The 26,749-nt window shown below is 41.8% G+C and overlaps 1 protein-coding gene across 2 annotated transcripts; it reads right to left on the minus strand.

The window, feature by feature from the left end:
- On the minus strand, positions 1-26,448 carry IWS1 (interacts with SUPT6H, CTD assembly factor 1). Of its 2 annotated transcripts, XM_054039349.1 has the most exons (14): positions 26,220-26,448; positions 23,675-23,790; positions 15,423-16,446; positions 13,495-13,690; positions 13,183-13,240; positions 12,496-12,596; positions 11,007-11,157; positions 9,168-9,250; positions 8,019-8,148; positions 6,356-6,473; positions 5,261-5,372; positions 4,179-4,235; positions 3,834-3,945; positions 1-398 (listed from the first exon to the last, which is right to left on the minus strand). In XM_054039349.1, the coding sequence occupies exons 1-14, from the start codon at positions 26,251-26,253 to the stop codon at positions 267-269; spliced, it is 2,424 nt and encodes an 807-aa protein (XP_053895324.1). In that variant the 5' UTR covers positions 26,254-26,448; the 3' UTR covers positions 1-266. The 2 variants fall into 2 exon arrangements, with proteins under 2 accessions (XP_053895324.1, XP_053895325.1); XM_054039350.1 differs by lacking the exons at positions 23,675-23,790; positions 26,220-26,448 and adding an exon at positions 21,182-21,200.
- Between the last annotated feature and the right edge of the window lie 301 nt (positions 26,449-26,749).

A 26,749-nucleotide genomic window follows, 5' to 3' on the forward strand; every position in this document is an offset into this window, starting at 1 on the left:
AAACAGAAGTATATTTTATTGTCTAAAGTGGGCAGCAGTACAACAAGTATTTGATCTGTACAAAGGACACAACAGAACAAATTTAAATACAGTCAGGAGGGAAAAGTCCCAGGATTCACAATCCTCAGACAACATTTTATTTCAGAAGCTGAACAAACAATTTAAAGATCCACTAAAAAAACAATTTTGTTAAAAAATTTCAAGGTCTCCAAAGAGTCTATGGGTGCAGATCTCTCAGCAGAGATCAAGGAGTATTCTGTGAAGGGTCACAATGGCATCTTATTGCCTTCAATGCTGATTTTCACTGCGTGGGCTGATCTGCTTTTTTTCCTGATATCTGTGAACTTCCGCATCTGTTTGTCCAGTCGACTCACCCCTTTCTTAGAGGTGCCTTGGTACTAAAAAAAATAAAACTTAAAATTACCACTGAAAAAAACAGAAAAAAGCCCAGAGATTCAAGCAAGATGAAACATGCATTGTTAAGTCTTCCAGCACCTCTTTCCCTGCAATGAGGGTTGTGAAAGTTCCAGAAAAATTCCAACATGTTTTTTGGGACAGACGAATCCCACAAGTATATGCACTACAAACACACACAGCACACAATAAAAGCTTTCAGAATAAGGAAAATAAAGTGGCCATTTCATTGTCCACATTCTAGCTAAATGCTCAATAGTTAGAATAGTTCTTAAACTGCATTAAACAGTCTAGTGCAGGGGTTTTCACAACAAAATTTTAGGTGGCCTCAGAGTGCGGTCACCAACTGTTGCTGGTGGTCGCGCTGACAATTTTTCCTAAAATAATTAATTAACTTTAGGAAAAACAAATAAATATGCACACATACATGTCCAAATCATTGTAATTTATTTATGTAGGTTTTTTTTGCAGACTCAATAATAAAAATAATGTACAGTTGTCCCTATTCCTTACTGGACCTATACAGAATAAAAACACAAATAAGGTGCTTTGCCTGTTTCGCTTTTTTTTGGTGGTGGGTTTTTTTTGTTTTTTTTTTTAAGACTTGCTAGCTAGTAAGTCTGCTTTTGTGAAAAGTGCTTTTGTATATTTGTTAATATCACTTTTCACAGCAGACTTACTCATCCCCAGCAAGCTGGGGGACAAATTAAATCCTGGATGGGGAGGTAGGTAAGGAGGCAGGAGGGACTGGATGGGGGGTGGGGGCGGCAGTGGGGGTCAGGGGGATGGGGGTGAGTCTGGGCCTGGAACCTGGGGTCCTGCTACATGAGTGGGGGCTGGAGGAGGCAGTGGGAGCTAGGGGCGATGTGGGGATGGGGTGGGTGTGATCCTGGGGCCAGCTACCGAAACCCTGCGGCTGGGGGACAGAGCCTGCTGACCAACCACCACCCCAGGGCTGAAGCCCAAAGCCCAAGCCCACTACCCCCAGGAAGGGGGGAGAACGCACACTGGTCACCTGGCTTCTACAGTATTTGTGGCTCCAGAAGGGGGCTGGGAACAAACCCTGCTGGTGACGCTGGGGGAGGGGCCGCTGCTTTGCCCCCCACCAACCACCACCCAGGAGGCTGTGGCCACAAGAAAAGCCCCTGGTGACCGCATTTGAGAAATGCTGATCTAGTGTCATAAGTACATTTCATCACAGCTTCATAAACTGCAGGTTTCCTGGTGGTGGCTGATGTGAGGACATGACTATACTTGGTGATGTTAATTGGTCAACTGAAAGTGATTCTACAGGTCACTGTAAGAGGCACCAACAAGACTGGAGAATACTGGGAAATGTAAGTGGAAAGGAGAAAAAATGCCTGAGAAAAACTGGCCACAGAGTATTACTATTACAGGTGTGCTTGCATTTTATTTCTGTATTTTGACTATTTGCAACCGGAAGGCTGGGATGCAGCACTAGGTAAGTTATTTTGCATAGACAAACCGTAAAGGCTCTGTAGAACAGTACAACAGAAAGACAGCAGGGCCCTTTCAGTCAATAAGCAATATTTCCTTGAAAAGATGAGTATTCAGACTGTATCACAACACAATGTGCAGTAATAATAAATTATGGAGACTCAGGGAAAGAAAAGGATTTGGGAGATCTGATAGAAACATCTCTTCAGAGGCTCAGCTTTTACTTGTTGAGAATCCAAATGGTAACCAGTCCATAATCAGATTTGGACTATTAGTAGGGTAGCAGCTCTCCAACACCTGGATCCAGACAGACATTCTATCCACAATACAGAGAGAAAACGGATTCCTGACGGGAATTACATGCAGGGCTTCTCTGCTTTTTCATTTATTTTCTACAATAATTTAAAAAAATATGAAATATGAAGCTGAAGAGTGGCAGGGATAGTCCAGCATTATTTGCACTATCCTTTCTAGCCATCAATTTCTGCCATCCCTGCTCAAAGAACTGGAATATAGAAACTAAGTTGTCAAAAGATATTCTGGTTAATATTTACTATTTGTTCTCTCTCCACCTAAGATTCTCAGCAGAGGATCAGCCTTCCTCCAGTCCCCAGAAGACTCTTTTGCCTTATACTGTCACTTACTCCTTAAGGCCTTGCAAAACAAATAACTTCCAAGGCCTTGAAGGGTTTCTTCTTTTAGATCTTGTTCATACTACTAAAAACTCAGCCACAGAGGTTATTATGAAGTGACAATGAGGTACTAAATTAAGGGCTAAGAATGCTTGTTCTGTGTCATTTCCTAGGTAACTGTTTAAATTAAATTGGAGGCCCCAATTAAAACATGAACATGTTTTACAACGTTACACCTGCTCATCTCAGATTACTCAAAGGTGGCTTCCTTTTTACTTAGATGCCTACCAAAGATATTTTTGTGGGTGGGTATTTTAAATAATACCTGCCATCAGGGCATGTGGAAGCTGTAGTGGCAGGATCATGGCAGAAGTTATATGCTACATCAGATTATTTTCTGCATCAATTTGCACAATTGTAGGTCACAGTACAGACATTACAGAGATTAAAAGAGACGAGCTGCCTATGTGCAGGTTAGTGAATTCACACTCCTTCCACTGGATATGCAGACTGCCAACTGAAGCACATGCACTGTTCATACCTCCCTTAAAAGATACCTCTAAAACTTGGGGAAGGCAGCGTGTCAGGGCTACAGGGGCATCCTGTTGCCTTCAATGCTGAATTTGATAGCCCGATGCACTTTGCTGAGTCGTTTCTGTTCAGCAAATCGTCTCTTGTGCTTTTCCAAGCGACTAATACCCTTTTTAACAGTCCCGGGCTAGAAACAACATCTCAATTAATGAAAGGAAGGAAAAATTATGACAGCAGAATTTAATGATCTCTCCTTCCTCTTACATTTGGTTTGCCATATGAAGATACTCACATCTCTACGAATTAACCTATACAAGATAAATGGATGAACCAAGGTGGAACGCATGGGCCACATTTAGTGGCAGAATGTTAATACTTACCAAGTGTTTGATTCCTCAAGTCTGGGAAAGCCAACAGGAAGGCCATGATACTAAAACTTGGAAGTGGTTAAGAGGAGTTATAGTAAGAGACTTCTTTGACGCCAAGATGGTCTACAGCAATGGGTTTTCAGTCAGAGCCTTAACCTTGATATAAATAGCTTGTTCCTCTGTGTCAGTTATTGATTTTCATTTGATCTTATATGAGATAAGGAACCATTTAATAGGTTCACCTATGAGCAGGACTTATGGTCCTTAGACTACAACAGACGTAACAGTAAAGTGGTGCACAAGAGCCAATGGCACCTGAGATAATATAGCAGTGATTAAAGGATCAACTGATTCTCAGTCTTAACCACAGAGTTTCTAGATATAGGATCAGCAGAAGAGACCAATTTCTTCCCTTTGCTCTGTGGCTTACCCTGGAAGATTCCATTTCCACATTCCACTTGGGTCTGACCACATAATCCTTGTTGGAGGGCATTGGAACCCTTGCACGAGCACAAAATCCAGGATCACCAGGTCTAAGAGCTCTGGGGGAACAAAAGAAAGTATGTATGTTAAATAGATCACTCTCACACAGAAAGATATACAATCAATACAATCCCTTCAATCCGCTGTATTTTCTGACACCTTTAAAAACACAAAGCACCACCACTTCAAGCATCTGCATTTCCATTACAAACAGAAAACAAACAGCTGCAGTGAAGAGCCTACAGACAGTCTTTTCATTATTGCTAGGATGCTGCGAAAAAAGAGAACTTACTTTTCTTCTCCTGTTAACACCTTCTCCAGGTCTCTGCGAGGGGTCTGACCGCCAGAACTGTACAGACAAAACAGAATGTTACAGCTGCAGACAAATGCAGGGTTTCCTCCATCGGACAAAGACCACCTATCACAGCAGCCTCTCCCCCACATATTCAAAATATTTGATGTTGCTCTGGAGCTGCATCTATGAACTACACAATAAAATAAAAACCCACCACATTAAAATAAGATCCACCAGCTCAAACAGAACACAAACCAACCTAAAGGAGTGCTACAAGGGCATACCCCATAACTCTTGGGCAAATTCACTCCAAGTAAAAAAGGACCAAGTCTATTTAAAAAAAGGTTTCACAGTTACAAAAAGTATGCAGAACAAAGGAGGAGGCCAAAACCATAAACAAGAGTAAATGCAAAAACAAGGGTGGCTTGTGACTTAGACCGACCCATCTGCCAGATGATGACAAAGCAAGAAGCAATTACTCAACTTCTTAGAGCCAAGATTATGAATAGCAATATTTACCAATACCAAGTGCTTCAACTATATCCTTTGGCATGCTGGCACCTAGTCCAGATCATGGAGAGCAGGCATAACCAACACCACTGCTACTCTCAAGGAACCGGAGCAACTACCTGGGTGAATTTCAAGTAAAGAGTGCTATAGCAGCACATTAGAGGAATTAACCTGCACGGGATTCCTGGTTGTGATAGCGGCAACAAAACAATTATCATGTCTGTTTGTCTCAGAAAAGGAGTAGATTTTCTGGATAGATTAAAATAACAGCGACTTGACTACCATCACACATGGGGCTTCACGCTGAGAGAGCAGTCAGGAGGGCCCCAAATTTAGAAAGGAAAACCTCTGTTCATTATCCAGTGTAGAAAATCTTGCAACACATTGTAAATTGGACAAGGGTAAAGACAACAGCAATCTACTAAGGGAAAATGATTGCTTAGAGGAAGCCTGCAGGTTCCCCCTAACACTTTATTAGCAAGTTATCTGATCTACCATATTGATCACGTTTCCTAAACAGAGTCTCAGATTCACAACATTCTTTGTTTGTCCATATTTGCAACTCCTACCTGCTCAATCGCCTTCGCTGAGGCATCTGTTCCAAATCCCTCTGCTCCCTTTCCTCCCTTGTCATTCCTTTGTAGTTTGAGGTAAGGCCAAAGATGGGTCGAGACCATTCATCTGTAAAAAGAAACATTTCAATGCAGAAACAGTATCACTGGGCACATACATTTTACTTGCAGGGAACTTCAATGGGTCTAAATGCAACTTGCAATAGCTTAAGGCTAGTGTTTGTGCTGCTTGTCTTTTTAACCAATAGGGTTTTAACCACTTTTAGTGTCTCATATGTCAGAATTAAGTGACTTCTAAAACCCAACCTATTGGATTATAAAGTGAGTTCTTGCCCATCTACAGAGCTTTGGAAGAAGCATTTAGTGTCATGAGTGTCAAGGGATTACAACATGTCATAGCAGATGTGGTTTCAGATAATTAAGGCTAAGATTTTGTCATGGATATTTTTAGTAAAAGTCACAGACAGGTCATGGGCAATAAAGAAATATTCACGGAAATCGTGACCTGTCCCAGACTTACTAAAATATCCATGATAAAATGGGAAGGGGCTTGGCAGCTGTGAGGTGGCTGGGACTTGCAAAGGTCCCCCTGCCCTGCTGGCCGGGGAGCTGTGAGGATCCCCCTGCCCTGCTGTCCATGGTAGCTTGGAGGCCTGCTGCCTCAGGTGGCGGGGGTGTCTCACAGCTCCTTGACACTGCAGGAGGCGGCGGGACCCTGCAGGTCCCAGCTGCCGGAGCAGAAGTCACAAAGGTCTTTGGAAGTCACAGATTCCGTGACTTCCGCGACCACCGTGGCAAAATCGTAGCCTTAAAGATAATGTATACCTGTTGTGCTCCATACAGACTACAACTTGCAGTCCTTCAGTTTTTATAAAAAAAACGAAGAACTAAACGTAACACAATGTCTTGTCAGAGATTTGAACATGTAAAGCAATGTTACACAGATTAATCTATGATCATATAGATTCTCTTATATCACCAGTTCAATTTGCTCTACATAGAACAGAAAATCAGTGTGTGGAAGAAACAGGTTAAACGCTAAAATGAGACCTCTGTGAGCAGACATGGTGTTGTAGGCGGAGGTTTACATACTGATTAGCTTCCCTGCCATGTCCTTGTTGGGTCTTGACTCCTTGGGGTGCTTGTAGAGGTACATTACAGCTCGCCCAATTCCACTGTGCTTCAGGGTCTCTTGGCTCACACTAGGCAGCTGGAGGACAGAAAGTACTCCGTAAACCATGAATGACATCTGATCTTATTGGTGCCAGATATTAATAAAAACTAAGCCCAATAGTTAGCCATACAAAACTGAAAGCAGAGTATATATTTTGTTACTAACTTGCTATTGTCATCATAGCTATAAAAACACTCCAGAGACCTTTTTTAATCAAACAGCTGTACTGGAACTGCAGTCTACCGCTAAACAATTAAAGGTGTCTGTTCTTTTTTCTCTAGACATTTGGCATGTTAACTTATCCTGACAATTTTTCTTACAAATTATAACTTTGTTTCTTAAATATAAAGTGGTCTAAAGTTCCTGAAAGAAAATACTCTTTTGCTTATATTAGTTACCTATGTTAAGTGCCCGCGATCGTATTAATCTGGCTCTGAAGCAATAATTTGTTGATAATGGCAAAAATCTCTCTGTGGGTTGTTTCTTTCAGTTTTACGGCCAGGGATTAGCATAATTACTTGTTTAATAGAGTAAATAAGGGAAAAATTAAAACAGTGATCAAGATTAAAGAATTGAAGTTTCCTAGTTGCCCTCATCCCAAGCTTTGTTCAGCCAGATGATATCTGTATGAGATAGGAAAAGCCTCTTAAAGCAAACTCAAAATTTGTTTCAGAGTTTGCTCCTCCCTATGTCTCACCACTATGGTCAGTTGATAGCAGCATCCATACTGCATCACACTACTACCTGCACATGCCATTTCCTGAAATGTACATTCTGGGTTAAAAGTTCATAAAGCCTCATCACTTTAAGGCTGCAAGTCTGTCACAGAGGTCTGGGAAGTGAGCAGCCGGTGCGGCTGGTCTGGGGCCTGCCTGAGCTGCTCAGGCAGCCCCCAGGCCAGCTGCACCAATCACTGCTGGGGCAGTCTCGGGCTACTGCGCCCGTACACCCACCCCTCCAGCAGCAGCAGGCGTTTGGGTGTGTGGGGGGGTTCAGAGCGGGGGCACATGAAGGAGTGAGGGCTTGGGGTGGCTTCCCAAAAGTGGTGACATATCCCTCCCTCAGCTCCTAGGCAGAGGCGCGGCCAGCCAGGCGGCTGTGTGTGCTGCCTCCGCCTGCAGGCACTGCCCCGACAGCTCCCACTGGCCGCGGTTCCCAGCCAATGGAAGCTGTGGAGCGAGTGGTTGGGGCAGTGACAGCACACGGAGCCCCTCCCCCCCCCGGCCGTGCTTCTGACTAGGGGCTACAGGGACATGCTGGCCACTTCCAGGAGCCCCACGGCACTGGGTAGGGAGCCTGCGAGCCCTCCCCCTCCAGCAGCAGCAGGGGTCCTGGGCCGTGTGCCCCAGAGCACCCGTGGCGCTCCTGGGCCACCTCCTGCCCCAGAGCATCCAAGTTTTAGTCAGGGGTATATAGTACAAGTCATTGACAGGTCACGAGCCATTAATTTTTGTTTACTGTCCATGACTTTTACTAAAAATACCCGTGACTAAAACATAGCCTTACTCATCACTAATGAACAGATTCAGCATGCAGGATTCAAGTCAGACCAAGGCAAACAGCTAGGCACCAGCTTCTAACCTCTTGCAGGATCTTCAAGAGCTCCTCACGTATCTTTAGTGCTGGTAGACTCCGATCTGGAAGAGGGGAAAGCCACTCTTTGATGGCCGACATCACACCACTGTCAATGAAAGTTTCCTTAAGGTCCTGTCTGGAAAGTTTAGAATAAAGGAAGGTCAGAGTTTCAGGAACAGCTATGTCCCACTTCAGAGAACTGGTGAATGCAAGTTCTAAAACACACCTACTCCTCTTGCTGCACAGACACATCCACTTACAAGACTTGTGGAGAAACCAAGAGCAAGGCCCAACAGACATTACTCTATAGTGGCTCCCGAATACAGGGAAAGTGACCCCTTCAATCTCCTCTTACTCCAAAACTTATGACATAAGCCAGTGGTTCTCAACTGGGGTCCGGGACCCAGTGGGCGGGCCGCGAGCTAGTTTCAGGGGGCCCACCAAGCAAGACTGGCATTAGACTTGCTGGGGCCCATGGCAGAAAGATGAAAACCCGCCATACGGGGCTGAAGGCCAGGGCCCTGAGCCCTCCTACCCGGGGCCGATGCTGAAGCCTGAGCAACTTAAGCTTTGCAGGGCCCCCTGTGGTGTGTGGTCCCTGGCAACTGCCCTAATTGCTGCTGCCTAACACTGGCCCTGGCTTTTATATGCAGAAAAACAGTTGTTGTGGCACAGGTGGGCCGTGGAGTTTTTACAGCATGTTTGGGGCGGGGGGGGGGGGGGGGGGGGAGGGAGAGGCTCAGAAAGAAAAAGGTTGAGAATCCCTGACATAAGCTACAGAACTAAAGGAAATACTTGTTCCAAACAGCAACTGAGATCTATAAAACTACTCAAACTGTTGAAAGAAATCAAAGCTATCAAGCATCTCAGCATAGATTAAATAGGGGAAAGCCAGGCAGCCATTACTTCACAGCAGGTGGTTTCTATACATTGTATCCTCAGCATGGCAACACATTTTAACTCATTTCGAGATAAGGGATTTTTTTTTTTTAATTATCTTTCTGAGAAGCCACCTAAACTCCAGCACGTTGTAGCCAGAACAGAAAAGGAATTGGATTTTTTTAGCACACACTCAGCATCACCAGAGGGTTAATATATGTAGCCTTCCCAGTATTGCCCCAAGAGAGTAAGTAATGGGGAGAATCAAACACTTACTTTTTAAGGTGCATAACTACAGTTGGTAGCAAAGTTAGCTTTTTTAGTGCTGGTTTCTTCTGTGTATTCAGCTGTCTATCTTCCTGTGGGGAGTTCATGAAGAAAGAATTTCAAAATAATTCTTTCAAAAGAAGAGTAGAGTAGCAATAAACTCCAACTCTTCAGACAGTCATAGCAAAATGATTTGTCTTCTCTTGCAGTAGAATGGCTATCTAGGAAACCATATTAACCCTTGAAGGAGGACAATTCACTAATTGAGATGTACCCAAACTCCAGTTGTGAAGCAACTCTTGCTTTCATGTGGCCCTAAAACCTGCTTTAAAGAAAGATTTCTCTAAGGAGTCTCAAACTTGGTCAGTCAACGTTTTCCTTAAAAGATGGTAAATGTGAAAGGGGAAATTCCTAGTAAAATTAATCACTTTTTCTACTTCAGTTCTATTGTAATTCCAGAACCTAATTTAGAGTTTTGTAAAAAGTTCTGAATATTATACATGGGTAGCCAATCTATAGAGCTATTTAATAAAAGACAAAAAATCCTACTCAAAAAAAAATATATATATATACTTACATTATATGTATGTATGTGAGTATCAAGGCCACAGAAAACATAAAACAACACATGCGTTCCATGTAAAATGCATGCAAAGAGCTAATTTAACCTAGAAGTTTTGGGCAAAGCACAACACATTATATTACTAATTTATCACCACCCAGATATGTGCTTGGGTACTTCAAAAAACAAATAGAAAGATGTGGTCCTAGTTCCAAAGGGCTTATTATCAAAGTCTTTGATCATAAAAAAGATGCAAAGAAATCCCATTACAGTCAACAGACCTGTGCCTTGATCACCTCATGTTGACTAGTACAACAACTTCCTTTCCCACCTCCTACTCTCAAGACTATCCAACATGCTAGAACTGAAAATCTTTCTTTTTTCCAGTGTTCCAACCTTATCACTCCATTTGAGACCCTTCACTGGCATCTTGTCCTTACCATCAAGGCGCTACACAGCTTTCTTCTACATCTCATTTCTCATCTCCCATACTTTTCCCTCTCACAATGTCTGCACTTCCTGTTTCTTTCAGTCTCACTTTCTCAATGCGATTCACTGCCTTTTCCACTATCTTGTAAGCCTGGAAAGGTCTGCTCCTTCTCATGCTTCAAACGACTTAATTCCTTCCTAGAACTTCTCTGGGTTACCTTTACAACTTCTACCACTACATACTCTCCCTAGAGTATGATCTTACATAGATACTCAGAGCCAAAAAAGGCAACAAAAATACACTAAATATGCATAATCTGCTTTCCTTGAGAAATGACGCTCTGCCATCAGTTGTTCCTTTCCCATAATACTGTTGTCTTGCCATCATCTACCATGGTGTGCTGTTATTAGCAATGCTGTACGTAATCTAAAGAAGTTTCAATCCCAAGAAGCTTGTCTAGAAGAGCAAACACACAAATGGTGCTATATATTCAAGTAATGTTATAATAAAATTAACATTGATTGAAACTTGAGAAATACATTCTGAGTATCCAAGGTAGCTGACATAAAAAAACAAGTAAATATATAAAACTCTGTTAAACCAGTTATTTCTAAAGTTTAGACCATAAGCACCAGTTTTATTTTCATTTTCAACAGCAGAAAACTTTGAAATTCAGATAAGTGAAAGGATTATTTGATGCAATAGTAAAAGTATTTGGATATTTGAAATTTTCAGCTATTCGCGGTGTACTACAACTGAACACAAGATTGTGTCTTATATTATGCTGAAAACAATTACTTTCCCAGTGAGCAAAAAGGGAACTTAACCAATATTCCTGGCACATGAGAAAACTCACCTCTGCAGCTTCATTCATTTTAACAATCATAGCACTGACTACATCATCTGCATCACTAATAAATGTCCCACCATCACGGTTTCGTCTGCGCTTGCCACTCATGCTCTTCTTCCTTTGTAGCATCATCTCAAAATCTGACATGAAGTCCATACTGAAATGCAGGAAAAGAGTTTACTGAAAGTCTGATAAGGAATCTTCCCCCTTTCATTTTTCTCTCTGCAGGTAATGGCTTTTGCACACTTTTATAATGCAATCCATCCAAAGATCTCCAAGTGCTCTATAAACACTGAGCAAGCCTCATTACATCCTTGTGAGGTAAACAATATCCCTATTAGACAGTGTGAAAAACTGGCTGAGAAAGAGGCTACGTGATTTCCATGGTCTCACAGAAATCTTTGTCAAAACTGGACTAGCTTTGTTCTTCTGAAATACAGTTTTCCACTAAGCTTATGCATATTTCTCTCTCAAACTCCCAAGGAAAGGAGATATTATAAAAATTGTACTGTATTCTATGGGTTTGTGAACTTGGTGAGGTTACATTTAGCAGGGTTTCTCACAGGATGGGTAAACAAAGATTGTGAGTGGTAAGCCATCCAACATAGACAAAATCTACCAAAGAACATACACATACAAAGTCCAGAGTTCAAATCTGCTAAGAATACAAGTGAAAGTAGGAAACTTAACTTAGCTCCTACCACACATTTGTGTCAGCCTTCCCAAGGCACTTCACAGCTCTATTGGCCACTTTTGATCAGAAGATGCCCAGGACTGAACGAACGTAAGTGATATAGAACTGGATTCCTGTGAATTGTGGAAAGGCTACATTGGAGAGATGTGTGTAGTAGATCCTTATCCTATGCCCTGGTTTATAGTCTGGAAATAAATCCCATTTTGCTCACCTGCCCATAGCAGCAGTATGAAACTGACAAGGATCCATTTCACTTTGCTGTACTTGTAGGGGAAAGGCTCTATGCTGAAGCAGCTGCAACACAGATGTGGTGCTCTGTTACTAGAGGAGCAATATGCAAAAGCATAGGAAGGAAGAGGAAACGTACTGACTGTATATCCTTCCACACCTCATCACCTGCACTGGTAGAATATCACACCTATGCCGCCAATGTTCCTACATGTAGCACTTCACCAGTGGGCCATCAAAAATAGAGAACGAACCAATTAGATGTCAGTTTCACTCAGCTTCTGATGGGGAATTATTATCCTCAGGAACAGCACAAGTGGTTTGCTATGGGCTCAGAAGTCACTGACAAAACGAGGTTAGAAAGGGAAAAGAAAGAGGAGCTGATTTGGTGGCCCAGTGGCAGAATATGTTACTTGAATATGGTCCCTTGCCTTTCTAAGCCAGCGGGCAGCCCACTCAGCCTCTGAGGATCCCTGTCACATGAAATCATGTGCTGGATGGTGGGAAGGGGGATATATAGTTGTCTGAGAAAAAATAAAATTAACCCCTTGCCATGTCTTCACATGGACTTACTGTTTCCCTCTTTTGATGTTATCATCAGAGTCTGAATCATCTGCTGTCTCTTTCATCTCTGCCTCAGCTTTCTCTTCTTCCAAATCCTCCTGGTTAAAACCCTGGTGGTACAGACAGTGCAAGTCAATATGGGGAGTTATTTTTGTATATTTACTCACATCTTCTCAATTTACACAATACTGTTCTCTTCTTCATGCTATTCTCTAAACCCAGGCCAACACTTTTCTCATCTACAACAAGGATTCTTACACAGACAGTACTCTCCAAACAGCAAGGGCTGACAAGACCATCTAATTCATGAATTGCCTTAATGAATCTGACACAGACTCAGGGCTTGCCTACACATGAAAGTTATTCTGGAATAAAGTAAAGTGTGAATTTAAAGTGGAACAGCTGTTCTGGATTAACACTACATACAGACAAGCTTCTAAAACAATGGTTAGCTATCATGCTGGCCAATGTTGTCTCATTGTTTCCTTGTGCTCCCTCATTGGTCTATCTGTATCCACCTGATGACTCTTGGCTTATACTTAAGATTGTAAACTCCTTCAGGCAAGGACTGTCTTTTTGTTCTATTTATGCAGCACCTAGCACAATGGGGTCTGGTCCATGACTGGGGCGCCTAAAATGCAAGTTAATAATAACAAAACTGAACCAGATCCATTGTCCAGTGGTTTACATACTTACTGTAAATTCCTCCTCCTCTTCATCACCAGACTCACCAAATATATCTGCAATCAGGTTCCTGCAAAAGTAATAGCAATATACTTATATTTTCCATTTCTAACAGATAACCCAAGAATAATATGACAATGACTATAACAATGTTTGCTGGGCAATTACTAATGTAATTGTGGGAATATCTGAAACATACAAAGAACTAATGTGTTCTTCCTGTGGACATTCATACTGTTATTGGGACTCATCTCTTTTCATTTGAGGCAAACCTCACTGTTCATTACCATATAGGAATTCACATTTAGAAAGAAACATACTTACTCTTGTTCATTTCCCGATTCACTGTCACTCCCAAAAAGATCCTTCTCTTCTTTTTTCTTTCCGGCGCTGTCCTTGCTCTCCTCCTCTTCTTCACTATCTGATGCTACAGCATTCTTCTTTCTTTTGTCAGATTTCTCTGATGCATCGCTATCAGATTCTTCCACATCTGAGATGATGCGCCCTTTCTTTGCAGCTTCTAACACAGGGGAACATATTACAGGACACATAGTAACTAAGTTGGTTCAATTACAAGTGGTCCTCCCAACTAGCTAAGTTGTGGCAAGAAAAACTACAAGACAAGGGAGAGAAATGGAAACTGCCCAATTCTTTTCTGACAGCAATCTCTTAGCCGAGATTTTTTGTACAGATACAGTGATATTCCTAACCATGTCACCACTGACACTAATTTTTAAAACATAACCGTCACTAAAAATTATTTATACTCTCCTGCATGTCTTCTCTAAAGGGAGATTGTCATCTTGAAATCTAGCCAATTCAATAAATAAATTACTTAACCTAGAGCCCCACTGACAATTTTTTTAGTTTTACCATCATTTTCCTATTTTCAAAATTTTGTTTCTCTCTCCCATTGTATGAAAAAGAGGAGAAACTGTCTATACAAGGATAACAGTGAAAAAGTGTCTTTATTCAAAGTGCTGTCAAATGCATGGAGTGAACACATTGCAAAAAAACGAAAAAAAACTTCTCTAATCTCTTATAGTTCTAATAAACTTGTGCTACTTGTAAATTAGAAATAAAAATTAAGAGAACAGTACAATTTTTAGCAAACGTTCCTTTTGAGTGCAGTTATCTAAAAACTACTGTGTGGAGTTTCATATTTATGGTCTCTCATTTAATCCTATGTGAGAGCTACTTAATTTTCAGGGAAACATTTTTATTTATGCAAGTCTTGATCACTCAGTTTGGAGTCTAGAAGTCAAATTCGATTCTCTGTCGCTTGTATAACACCAACAATAAAAATTCTGTAACAGGAACATAATGAACAGTTCTCCTGTTGAAGCACAAGCCATTATGGAATCTACCTCATTCTCCTATAGCTGTAACAACTCTGCAGGGGGTAATACAAGTTAGTTTGCCAGGCAATTACTAAGGCAACTGTGGGAATATCTGAAAAATATATAAGAATTGAAGTTCATACTGTGGACATTCACACTGCTATTGGGACGCATCTCTTTTCATTTGAGGCGAACCTCACTATTCACTACCATATGGGAACTCACTACAGAAGTACTTACTCTTGTTCATTCCCTGATTCACTGTCACTCCCACATAGATGGCAGTAAAAACTTGTCTTAAGCAATAATTGAATACAATTTTAAATACATATAGGGGGCAGACTGTTTTGGTAAGAAGGAGCTGTTTTTACAAAGCCACATTTCAAGACAGAATCATTCTTGAAGTGTATGAAAAAATATAATATCATGGGATACTGCTTAGTGGTTCATAGATTAGCAGGCTACATACATCAAGAAAAAGAGTTGCTGCCACCTAGCAACTGCTCCTACATAGAACAGGGTTTCCAAAGAGACCAATCTGAAGACAGGGCACTGTCAACCCCAGGAAGTTAGCTACATCGAATTCCTATGGGAAAAATGGACACTGAAAATAAATATTCAAAAGACATCTGAGTAAGTTCACATTGTTAACAACAACAGTAGGCTGAACTTCTCTTATCTGGGGATTTCAAGCAATGAAGTATAGTTAATAAAGAGGTGGGAAAAGCAAATGTGATAGAATGAACTTTTCCAGCAAACTGTTTGGAAGCATTAAGTGTATACCCTCCTTCTCCAAGATATGTAGCCACAACTTATCAGTTTAAATTATTATTTAAACCGAAATTTGATCCTTGGAGAAAGAGCTAGTTATCCATTACACAACTGTTTCTCGTATAGTTAGTATTTCCTTACGTGTTTTCTCATCATCCTCGCTGTCAGAAAAGACTGCTGCTTTCCTCTTGACTGCCTTGTCCTCATTTCTCTCCTCGTCTTCATCACTGTCTGTTATTTTCCGTCTCTTAGGACCTTCCTCCTCACTGTCAGACGCATGAAATCCTTCTCCTGCCTGCTCGCTATCTGAATGCCGAGAGTCATTCTGCATTGCCTCTTTCCCATTCCCTCCGTCACTGTCATCAGACTCTATTTTTTGTTTGCGTCTGGGAACATCTTCGATCTCAGAGTCACTTGCAGGATGTTTCTGAGGCTCTTCGTGCTCAGAGTCACTAGCATGAACTTTTTGGGGCTCCTCATTTTCAGAGTCACTGGCTGCATGTTTCGAGGGCTCCTCATTTTCGGAATCGCTGGCTACATGTTTCGGGGGCTCCTCATTTTCAGAATCGCTGGCTACATGTTTCGGGGGCTCCTCATTTTCAGAATCGCTGGCTGCCTGTTTCAGGGGCTCCTCATTTTCGGAATCGCTGGCTGCCTGTTTCGGAGGCTCATTTTCGGAATCGCTAGCTGCCTGTTTCGGAGGCTCCTCATTTTCGGAATCGCTGGCTGCATGTTTCGAGAGCTCCTCATTTTCAGAGTCACTAGCTGCATGTTTTAAAGGCTCCTCATTTTCAGAGTCACTAGCATGACCTTTTTGATGTTCCTCATTTTCCGACTCACTGTGCAGATTCTTATGGGGATCCTCATTTTCAGAATCGCTATTGTGAACTTTCTGAGGTTCTTCATTTTCCGAGTCACTTGCATGGTGATTTAAGACATCCTCATTTTCAGAGTCACTTATATGATGAATTGGATGGTCCTCAATATCAGAATCACTGTCTTTGTCCCCATGAGTCCCTTCATTTTCTGAATCACTGGCATTGTGATTCGGAGGGTCCTCATTTTCAGAATCACTATCTTTTTGCCTTGGGGTGTCTTCATTTTCAGAGTCTGTCATGTGATGGCCTCTAGTTTGGCCATCATCTTCTCCATCACTTTGTTCATTCTGGAAAAGAAAAACAATCCCAAACAAACTATAAGTTAAGAAGCACAGTAACACAAAGAATAACTTTCCATTTGCTTAAGTGTAGCAATCTGAAAATATTTTAAACACAGAAATAAACAGACTATTGTATCACAGTGCTCCATCATCAAATTATTCAAAGTGATGAAAACATAAAAAGAAGATCCCCATGAGAATTCTGTCCGCTTTACTGTCCAATCATCTATTTAGGCCAAGATTTACGAAAATAGTGACTTTGAATACCAAACCTGAGACACCTTAAGGGGCCTGATTGTCAGAGGATGCACACACAGCACTTTCAGAAAATCAGGCTCGTAAGGTGTTTCAGTTTGGGCTCCCAAATACTGAGCCATCCAAAAATCACTAATTACTGTTGAAAATCTTGGCCTTAAGATTGTAAACTCCCAAAGAAGGGATTGTGTTGTTTGTATGGAATATATTCCATACTAAAATAACATGTACACCTACTGTTACTCTTTATATTATAACATATTGCAAAGGGGAAAAAAATGGGTTTGTGCCATGTTCTTTAGGCCTTGTCTACACTATGGGGGAAGATCGATCTAAGTTACACAACTTCAGCTACGTGAATAACATAGCTGAAGTCGACGTACTTAGACCTATTTACCACAAGATCCACACTACGCAATGTCGACTGGAGACGCTCTCCCGTTGACTCCCCTTGCACTTCTCATTCAGATGGCATACAGGAGCCAATGGGAGAGCAATTGGCGGTCGATTTAGCATGTCTAGACACACTAAATCAACCGCTGATGCATTGATCAGCGCGCTTCAAACCCTTGGTAAGTGTAGACAAGCCCTTAGAATGTACAAAGGCGGCCTGAATTTTACTTTATTTTTAATCCTGCTTGCTGTGTTATATTAGAAATTCAGGTATTGTCTGCTCTGGAGAACTATGACTGGAGATCTATTGAATTGATACCAAGAGGGTGAAAGCTTAACAACAGAGAAGAAGAGATTTTTAAACAAACTTTTAACAGTGGTTTCTGTTAATTTTTATTAACATGTGTTCAATGACTAATGAATGTTTTTGGGAAAGGACATCTTTTTTAAAAGATTCCACATCTCTGCCCTTTCAATGAAGCAGTGAGCTAACAAGATGTCTCCTCAGATACCCAGAAGATCACTTAGCAAAAAACAAAGAAGACCAAAGATGACATTGTTGATACTTAACTTAAGAAGTAAAACAAACCATTTTTTAAACCAATCCTATCAGGTCTTTTGTATGTCACAAATAAATGAAAAATGTCACAAGCCCAAGCTTTAAAAAAAAAACTTTTGAATATGAATGCTGGTAACAAGGTCTAACATTTTAATTTACCCTGGATGGAAAAAGGAAGTTTATATAATCCATTCTCCCACCAGGATAAAAACTGAATATTAAATTTTCCTGTTTAAAAAAACAAAAACAAAACACCATCATCATCCATTCCTTCAGAGAGACTTTTCAGACTTCCATCCCCTAGATATTACCCAATTCAATAGTTCAGCATATCAAACCTCCAATGCCAGAATAACCCTGTCTTCCTCCCAAACAGAGAATATAGCACTGTGAAAATAACTCAGTTGTTCTTTCTATAGCACTGATTCAAGTAGGACATCTCCACTTCTAACTAAGTTTTTTCTCTTGCCTAGTCTAAACTTTATCTTCCTTAGCTTTACACCCCATGCTCTACCATCTTTGCAAAATTACTAACTTCTTTCTTTTGTTTATTTACCATGAACACATTTATAGACATATCTCCCCCCACGTCTTCACTTGGCCGTAAGTTAAACTCTCTTGGGAAGCTGCATTCCTTATTCACCTATTTCTTCTACATGCATTTTCCCCCAGAACTGAGAATGGCATACAATATTTCAGATGCATTCACATCAGAGCTAAACTGAAGAGCACTGTTAATTTCCAGTTTTACTTAAAATTCTCTCATGTACATACACTTGAAATTTGATCATGATTTTAGCAACTGCTGCCTCCAGAATGACAATAGCTAAAAAGCAATATTGTTTACTATTCAGTCTTAGATGCCAGATTTCAAGTGATGCATTTATCTCTAACTAGCACTCCAAAGATATTACCTGCTAAATTCCATCACTGCTGCAGACACAAGGAAGCAGCAAAGATAGTATCAGAACTACATGATCTTAAAGCATGCATGTGACCAAATTTATCTTCAAAATGTTACTGAATGGTACTTGTGTAAAATCTCTCAGCAGCACCACAAAAGCAAGCTAACATTTTCTCTCGTTTGTTTCTCTCTCCCTGTAACACTGGAGGCCATTTGAATCTCATGATGATAATGTTAGTATTCTAAGTAGTTCCCATTTTCTATGTTTATAAGAAACTACAGTGCCACAATTAGAGAATATATTAATTTTAAGAAAAAAATTAAAACAAAAAATTATGAAAGTAGAAAAATTCCTCCAGCAGCATGGGACCAGTAGTTCTGCTTGACCACAGTACTAACCACCTCCCACAAGTCACTGCAGGTTCCCTCCGGAACTAGCTAATTATAACATTGATTCTCTTTCCCTCCATTGCAAGGTATCACCTAAGTAATGTACTAGGAACATGTCAAGTACATCTACAGATTATTGCTGCATTTGGTGTGCTTTCTCTCAACACATTATTGAAGAAAGAGCTACGATCAAGAAGAAAGCTGCAGATGAGGAAGAGAAAGGTCAAGAATGCCTGTGGCAGTCAGCGCTGTAATCAAGAATGTCAGGATGGAATCTACAGAGTGAATGCTGGTCAGTGCAGTAGGTGGGGAGGATTAGAGGAACTTCTGGTCACCTTCTGGTAGAAGAGCCTTGTACCTTCCCACCCAACCTCCTCAAGTTATTTTTTTTAATTTAATTTCATTGAACTGTACATCATGAAACCAGGAATTGTTCATGATACCAGCAGTAGCATGAGATTTTGCTAGAAAGGGAAACAGCAGCAGAGGTACAAACATTAATGTTTAAGTCCTTTATCTTACAACCTGCCAGGACTGGAAACTCTTTGGGGGATATGTAATGAGAAAGTAAAACAATTCGATCCCTGGGCCAATAGCGTTGACTGCAGACTATTGGTTTATCTTTCGGAACACACTAGAAAGATCTTGGTAACTTGGTATTCATATTAGTTGGTAAGAAATCAAAGCAGAACAATCACGCAGACACATTAATAGCATATCTTAGAAATCACACTGCTATAGCAAACCATAGCAATTCCAGCAGCATTAATACATGTTGCATCCTATGGAAACAACATCTCTCTCTAAACCTGTGACAGACTGACAGTAAGCATCAGGTCAGCCCTGAGAATGAAGAGGAGCTAACATCCTATTTAGCCTGTATGATGTTTGGTGCAGGAATTGTCTTTAATTTTGTTTGTTGAGTGCCCAGCAACAGGGGCCTCATTCAATCCTGATTAAGGCCTCTGGGCCCTACCTTACTACAAATAAATAACAAGCGCTCTAAAGACCTGTTTCAGAGAATACAATAGAAAATACACAGGTAACTATATGGGCTGAAAAGTGTTTATGAATAAAACAGTTTATGAAAGTCTGTCTTGGAGTACATAGTTTATGTGTATAACATTAAGAATGTGACTTTGCAGAGATATTATTTTAGTTAAATGACTAAATATGATGAATAGAAAATGAAGCAAGGAAGAAGTTTGGGATCTAAGCCTTATGAGACAGTCAGTTATTTTACTAGTTCGTCTCTAAAAATTTGTTCAGCAGAAATTATGCAACACATGTGCATTTAATATCATAAGTTTTCTATTTTTCTTTTCCAAATACTTAGTTCAAAGATCAGACAATGTTAATAATAGGTCTCAGATAGCTGTCCCCCACCCTATTTTTTGCTCTAATTCCTTTGCTTTCTTTTCTGCCTTCTCTTTATCTATGAACTTTTTACTTGAGATGTCCTTAATTATCTTTTTTAGCTGAAAGAATTCAATAACAGCAGACTTTAGTACAGTACAATGTAACAAATATATTAAAATCAAATTTACAGTTTTAATCTTCTATGTAAAACATTAACAGATTAGTAAATAGGTTATTGGATCAATGCATAAAGTTAAAAAGTTAGCCACCCAGTATGATCCCATGAATTACTACACCAAAGTTTATATAAATCATCAAATGGTGATCTGACAATAAATTTCTATTTAAAAATCCAAGGTAAATAAGAAAATGTTTTCCATAAAATCTTAGAATCCCAATTCTGCAACTGAATATGCAGGGATGGATCCTTATACCCACAGGGTCCCATTGCAGTCAGTAAGGCTCCATATGGGCCTGGTCACAGAATCTGGCCCCCAAATCATACCAACACTGTAAATTTGATTTAATATGCGTTACTGTACTAAAACTGTGTGTTATCTAATTCTATTTAACTAAAACAAAACTGATAAGGACATCAAAGAAAACATTTATAGATAAAGTGGGATGGGGGAAGGAAAGCCGGGAAAGAATTGTAGAAAGAACCCCTCCCATACATATACCTGAGACCCACAAACCTAAGACCTACATAAATAAATCCTCAAGAGCCCTCTTTCTTTAAGTTAAGAACCTGGAAAAGAAATTTGAAAATTTTAAAAGGTTTAAAAAGTTAGTTTTAAAAAAATCTAATTGAATTCTAATTTAGAGACGAAATAGTAATTAAAAAGACTTATCTGATTAGGCTTTCTCAAAGGTTTTATTACCCTTGAATGTCATTCTTCCCACATTTTCCTATGGATGAAGAAAATAAGAGGACATAAGAAAACAAATTCAGGAAGGAGAATATGGTGAAACACTGAAAGTCATTCCTTTTGGGGGGCGGTTCTAGTGTGTTATAATTTCAACTACATCTCTAATCTTGACTTGTAGGAAATCTGGAAATTACTGTACCTTAAGATTTGGCATGCAAAATTAACACTTTTTAAAATAAATTTGTGGTTTTTAAGATTACCAAAATATCTTTAAAATCTAGCGTTAGGAGTCTTGTTTGAAACTAACTGGACTGATTATTTTATCCATTTTCAAATACAGAGGAGTCTCCAAGCAAGCCAGAGTGTACCTACCTCTTACATCAGTGTCACAAACCGGTCGATCGTTATCGACTGGTTGATCCTAGAGGATCTCCCTGTCGATCATGATCTCTGGCGGCACAGCGTGACTGCTGCTAAGGAAGACTCCCTGCCTACCCCGGCCTCATGCCGCTCCCGGAAATGGGCAGCGCAGCCCTGTGGCCCCAGGAGGGCAGGCGTCTCCCTCGGTGCGCTACTCCTGCCTGCAAGCACCGCCTCCACATCTCCCATTGGCTGGGAGAGCCACGGGGGTGGTGCTTGCAGAGAGGGGCAGCGCATGGAGCCACATGCCCGCCCCTTTCGGGAGTGGTGTGGCGCTGAGGTAGGCAGGGAGCCTGCCTTAGCCTTGCTGCACCCACCGTCGACCAGGAGCTGCCGGAGGTAAGTGCTGCCCCACGGGAGGCCGCACCCCAACCCCCATCCCTGAGCTCCCTCCCAGAGCCACCACCCCATACCCTATCCTGCACCCCGAGCTCCCTCCTGCACCCCAATCCCCTACCCCAGGCTCAGCCCAGAGCCCCCTCCCATACTGCAAACCCCTTGACCCCAGCCCAGAGCCCGCACCCCCTGCCCCAGGCTGGTGAATGTGAGTGAGGGTGGGGGAGAGTGAGCAACGGGGGATGGGGGTGGAGTGGGCGGGGCTTTGGGGAAGTGGTGGGGACTCGGGGGAGGGGCAGGGTAGATCCTGGGTTTCCCTTAGATTCCAAAAATGATCTTGGGTGTAAAAAGGTTGGAGACCACTGCCTTACATACTACATATCCCTTACATACTGCCATGCGCATGTACAACAAGGTCACTTAAGAGTGATGATAGCTCCCTAATGTTAGTATTCTCATGTTTTTAATAGCAGTGGATATGTGAAAAAAGTCTGTCTGTCAATGCAAAGGACAGTCTGAAAGCAATTGCTTGTGTATTTAAACCAGATCTCAAATGACCATAAATGCAGTATGTAACACTAATGCCGCACAAGACTATACAAGACTTTGAATGATTAACTCAACCCTCATACATCAGATGAAATGCTAATGGCCCCAAGGCTCCAATGTTACCTTCCCTGATCAGACTGGCAATTCTTTTGTTTTGCAATTCCTGTCATATTCTGAAACTATTAATTCCCTAAAATACTACCTGATCTCCATCCTGCACCTACTGAAGCCATCCCTCTGAGACCCTATCATCTCACTTATGCTAAGAAAATTGGTCCTACACAGGGCCACCTCTCAAGCTTCTCCACTCCCACAGAAGACACCCCTGATCACCGCCACTGACCATTTCTGATCTGGCTTCTTCTACTGCAAGCACTGACCTTTTTTTCGCCCACACAGGGCATTCTAAATTTAAAATCTGAACTTAAGTAAATTAAAAAAATTATATTTCATGTTGTTAATAAAAAATACTTTGTTCTATTTTCTCTTTCCAACATTTGGGGTTTGAATAAAATATAGTACACAAATTGCTCTTCTGCGAGAACAAAATAGGCTTGCATGCTAAGCTATATAAAAGAGTGAAGTGTTACAGTGTATCACATTAAGTATTTAAACAATTTGTAACACAATACACATCCAGAGACATCCACATCATGTAGTGTCAACCTGGAACACAGAACCAACAAGGAAGTTACTGTACACAAGCAGATATCCAAATTGTAATTAAGGCCCAGCCTTTGCGCTGTGTCAGGGTTGGATGCAGCCTCACTGCCAAGTCCGTATCCCAGGGAGGGGAAGGGGGTGCAAGGTGACCTCCCACCTCTGTGCAGCCAGTGGCCTGTGCCATGCTGGAGCCTCCACATTTATTTGACAAATAAAATATGCAGAATTTTTAAATATTGTGTGCAGATTTTTTTTTTTTTTTGGGGGTGCAGAATTCCCTCAGGAGTAAACTTTACTAGCTAAAGCACAGAATCTGTTATTTTATCATGATAAGAAAACTATTATCCTACTCGCTTGCCAAAAAATTACATCCCCTGGCTGTCTAGGCAAGTAAATTTTGCAAGAATACTCTAAGGGTCTGGTATAAGGAATCCAATATCAAATTAATCTCCATTAAGAGTAAGGCCCTCTCTCATTTAAACTCAGGCTACAGAAAGACATGTTTGGTTTGATCAAATAAAAACATTTCACTGGTACCTCTGAATGATGCCCTAAGCTTTCATTGTCTGATCCAGAATGCTGATCATTTACATCATCTTCAACGTCAGACCCTGAATCTCGCTCATCTTGTACTGGGGTGGCTCCACCATCATCTACACCAAATAATAAAAAAAAAAAAAAGTAAGATTCAATAACATCTTTCAATACCTATAAAATATGAGCTTTTTGACATTTCTGCAGATCAGAGAGCCAACAGGCATGACTCACAACCAGAACTTCCAGTTCCAGAATTAAAATAATAGACACTGTTAAAAGACAGAAAAAGACATCAGCAAGTAGTGGATTTCAGAGCATAAAACCAGAAGCTATAGTACACTACCAGTTAAATGACAAAAGAATAAAGTTTGCTGCTTTTATAGCAGCTCCTTTATAGGTTGTGATTCCCATCATCTACATTCTTAAAATGAATTAGATTATCTCCAGAACAAAATTTATCAAGAAAATTTGAGGTAGAGGCAAATCCGCCACTGTGATCCTTACTACTCTCAGAGACACAGGCCATAGAAACTTACAGTATAACAATGTGACCAACAGGCTCATATGATCATCAAAAATACTATGTGTATCATAAAATCAATCACTTCATATTCAATCACACTTAAGTAGAGCTGTCACAGATCTAATGATGTTAATTACCTGCCTGCTTTAGGGCTTGTCTGCATAGTTTTTGTACTACTATAACAACAACTTGTTTAGAAACAGATGTAGTTAAAATGGTAAAACTCCCATGATCAGGGCCCAATCAGCCCATATGACAGCTGCAGCCCATATGACATCCTGAGGGCCATCCAGGTAGTATATATATTGTTTGGATGCAGCCCACATATAACACAGAGAACTGCATATACAGCCCACAATGGTAAATAGGTTGAGAACTACAGTTATACTATATACACCAGTAGCTGCAGCCACACTAGAGAGTTGTGCCATACAAGAACTGCACAAAAGTGGTATGTACTCAAGCCAAAAATGGTGCTTTCTTCCATCGTATCAGCAATATCGAATTACTTTAACACAATTTCAAAGTCACCTTAATACTCATTAATATGCAGGCTAACACATCTGAAAGCAAGTTAGCTGGTTGTGCTGTATCCTAGGAAGGAGTCTAGGATAACACAGCCACCTAACAAACCTTCAAACATGTTGGCCTACATCTTAGGTCTACGCTAGGAAAAAGGTGTCTTTTTAAATTGCAATAGTTAACATATTTTAAGAGTTTAGCACATATAGGATAAGCTGTAGTTCTAACAATAATTGGTTCACCTCAACCAGCTAACGTGTTAGAACTACAACTTGCCCTGACTGCTCTAGGATTTTAAAACATATTGGCTATCATCTTTTAGAAGCACCCCCATTTTTCCATGGCAGACATGCTATTAATGAGAATCAAGAGGAGTTTTAACTATGTGAAAATAACCTGACCAAGCTGACATTTGAAAACCACATTTTTTTGCTCACCAAACCAGGACCTTAAATCATTTCAGCTGATCATGCTGTAGCCCATAGGCTTCATCTAGACTAAGATTTGAGATGTTAAGCATGTTAGCCAACAGTGCTAATTAATAAGTCTTTAAAATCTATTGTGGACAAGGCATAAGCTAAACTAGTCAAGTTAAAACCTAGTACCTAGCATGTGTAAAAAGGTGCTTATGTCACCATTAAATCCTAGCTTAGGCAAGACCTCTTGCTAGCTCAACTGGGTCAATCTGGTTGAAGACGACATCCTCAACAACCTTGACAATCTACAATAATTCACCAGCCAATGTGATGTAGGCATCATTTGAAGCTAAGATATCTTTGAAGACAGTGTGGAGGTTCTATTGGGTCAGAAACATCTACGTGTAATAAACAAATGGGATACTTTGTTTAGAAAAAACTTTTATTTGTGGGGCAGGAGGAAAGCTTAATGACCTGATTCTCAGAGATCCTGAGCTTCATAACTCCTGATTTAAAAATGGTAGGTGATTGCCATGTAAACTTCTCATTATTGGCTTTTGATAGCATCTCTCAACCACATGCTTAATTTGTCTCCGACATATTGGTCAACACCAAGCCTCTCCATTTCCAAAGAGTACAAAATAATCCGTCACCACTCAGCCTGTCACTCACGCACCTCAGCCCAAGACAGACCTGTTGCCGCCCAGCCCAACACCCAGGCACCGCCTCCCAAAGACAGCCCAGGGTGTCACCCAGCTCGCTGCCCCCAGGAGAGCCCCCCCCCATCAACCTCCAGCCTGTCTCCAAGACCCCCCGAGCCAGCCTGTCACCGAGGCAGAGCCACGAGCGCACTCTTAGGATACACTGTCCCTTACAGCCCACTCCTCTCTCCCTGGCCCAGGCGACCCCGCGCTAGGCCCACAGACAGGCCGTGGGGACACAGGAGTCCAGCCCTCCGGTCGGACGGGCCTGGCGGCGCTGCCCGAAAAAGGGGATGAGAATCTCTCCCTTGAAGGAGCTGCCCCGGGCCCGGCAGCCGCCAGCCCTACCCGCCACCCCCAAAACGGTGTCTCCCGCCCCGCACCTGACTGGTCCCCGCCGTAGTACTCCGCCTCCATCGCGGGCCTTCGGCCCCCGCCTCCCTCTCAGGGCTCGCAGGCTGCTGGTGGGGGGGGCGGGGCAGGGCCCCCACTCCGGGACTTGGTACTAGGGACCTGCCGCTCCGACCCCCGCGCCGCGTACAATCAAATCCCCGGCGTTTCGCGCTGCCGCGGGCCCAAAATGGCGCCTCCCCCGCACCCTCACAGACAGCTCGCGCGCATGCGCTGCACCGGCCAGCGGTGTCAGAGGGCAACACACCACGCTCCGCTCGCGAGAGGTCAGGCACAGAGAAGTCTCGCGGCGTTTTGGCGGCGCGCGCGCTACCTGTTGCTAACTGGGTCTAGCGACGGGGGCGGCCGCCCGCTCGCCCTGTCAGGGGCCGCCCACCGGGAGGGTGGAGCCGGGCTAGAGCCGTCTTCGCCCGCCCCCTGGAGCCTGGGGGAGACCAGGGCTCCACCGAGTGCCCCTGGGGCGGGCCGGCCCCAAGGAACAGGCAGGGGCCCTCCCCACGGG

The sequence above is a fragment of the Malaclemys terrapin genome, chromosome 9, assembly GCF_027887155.1.
Source record: "Malaclemys terrapin pileata isolate rMalTer1 chromosome 9, rMalTer1.hap1, whole genome shotgun sequence".
NCBI lineage: Eukaryota > Metazoa > Chordata > Testudines > Emydidae > Malaclemys > Malaclemys terrapin.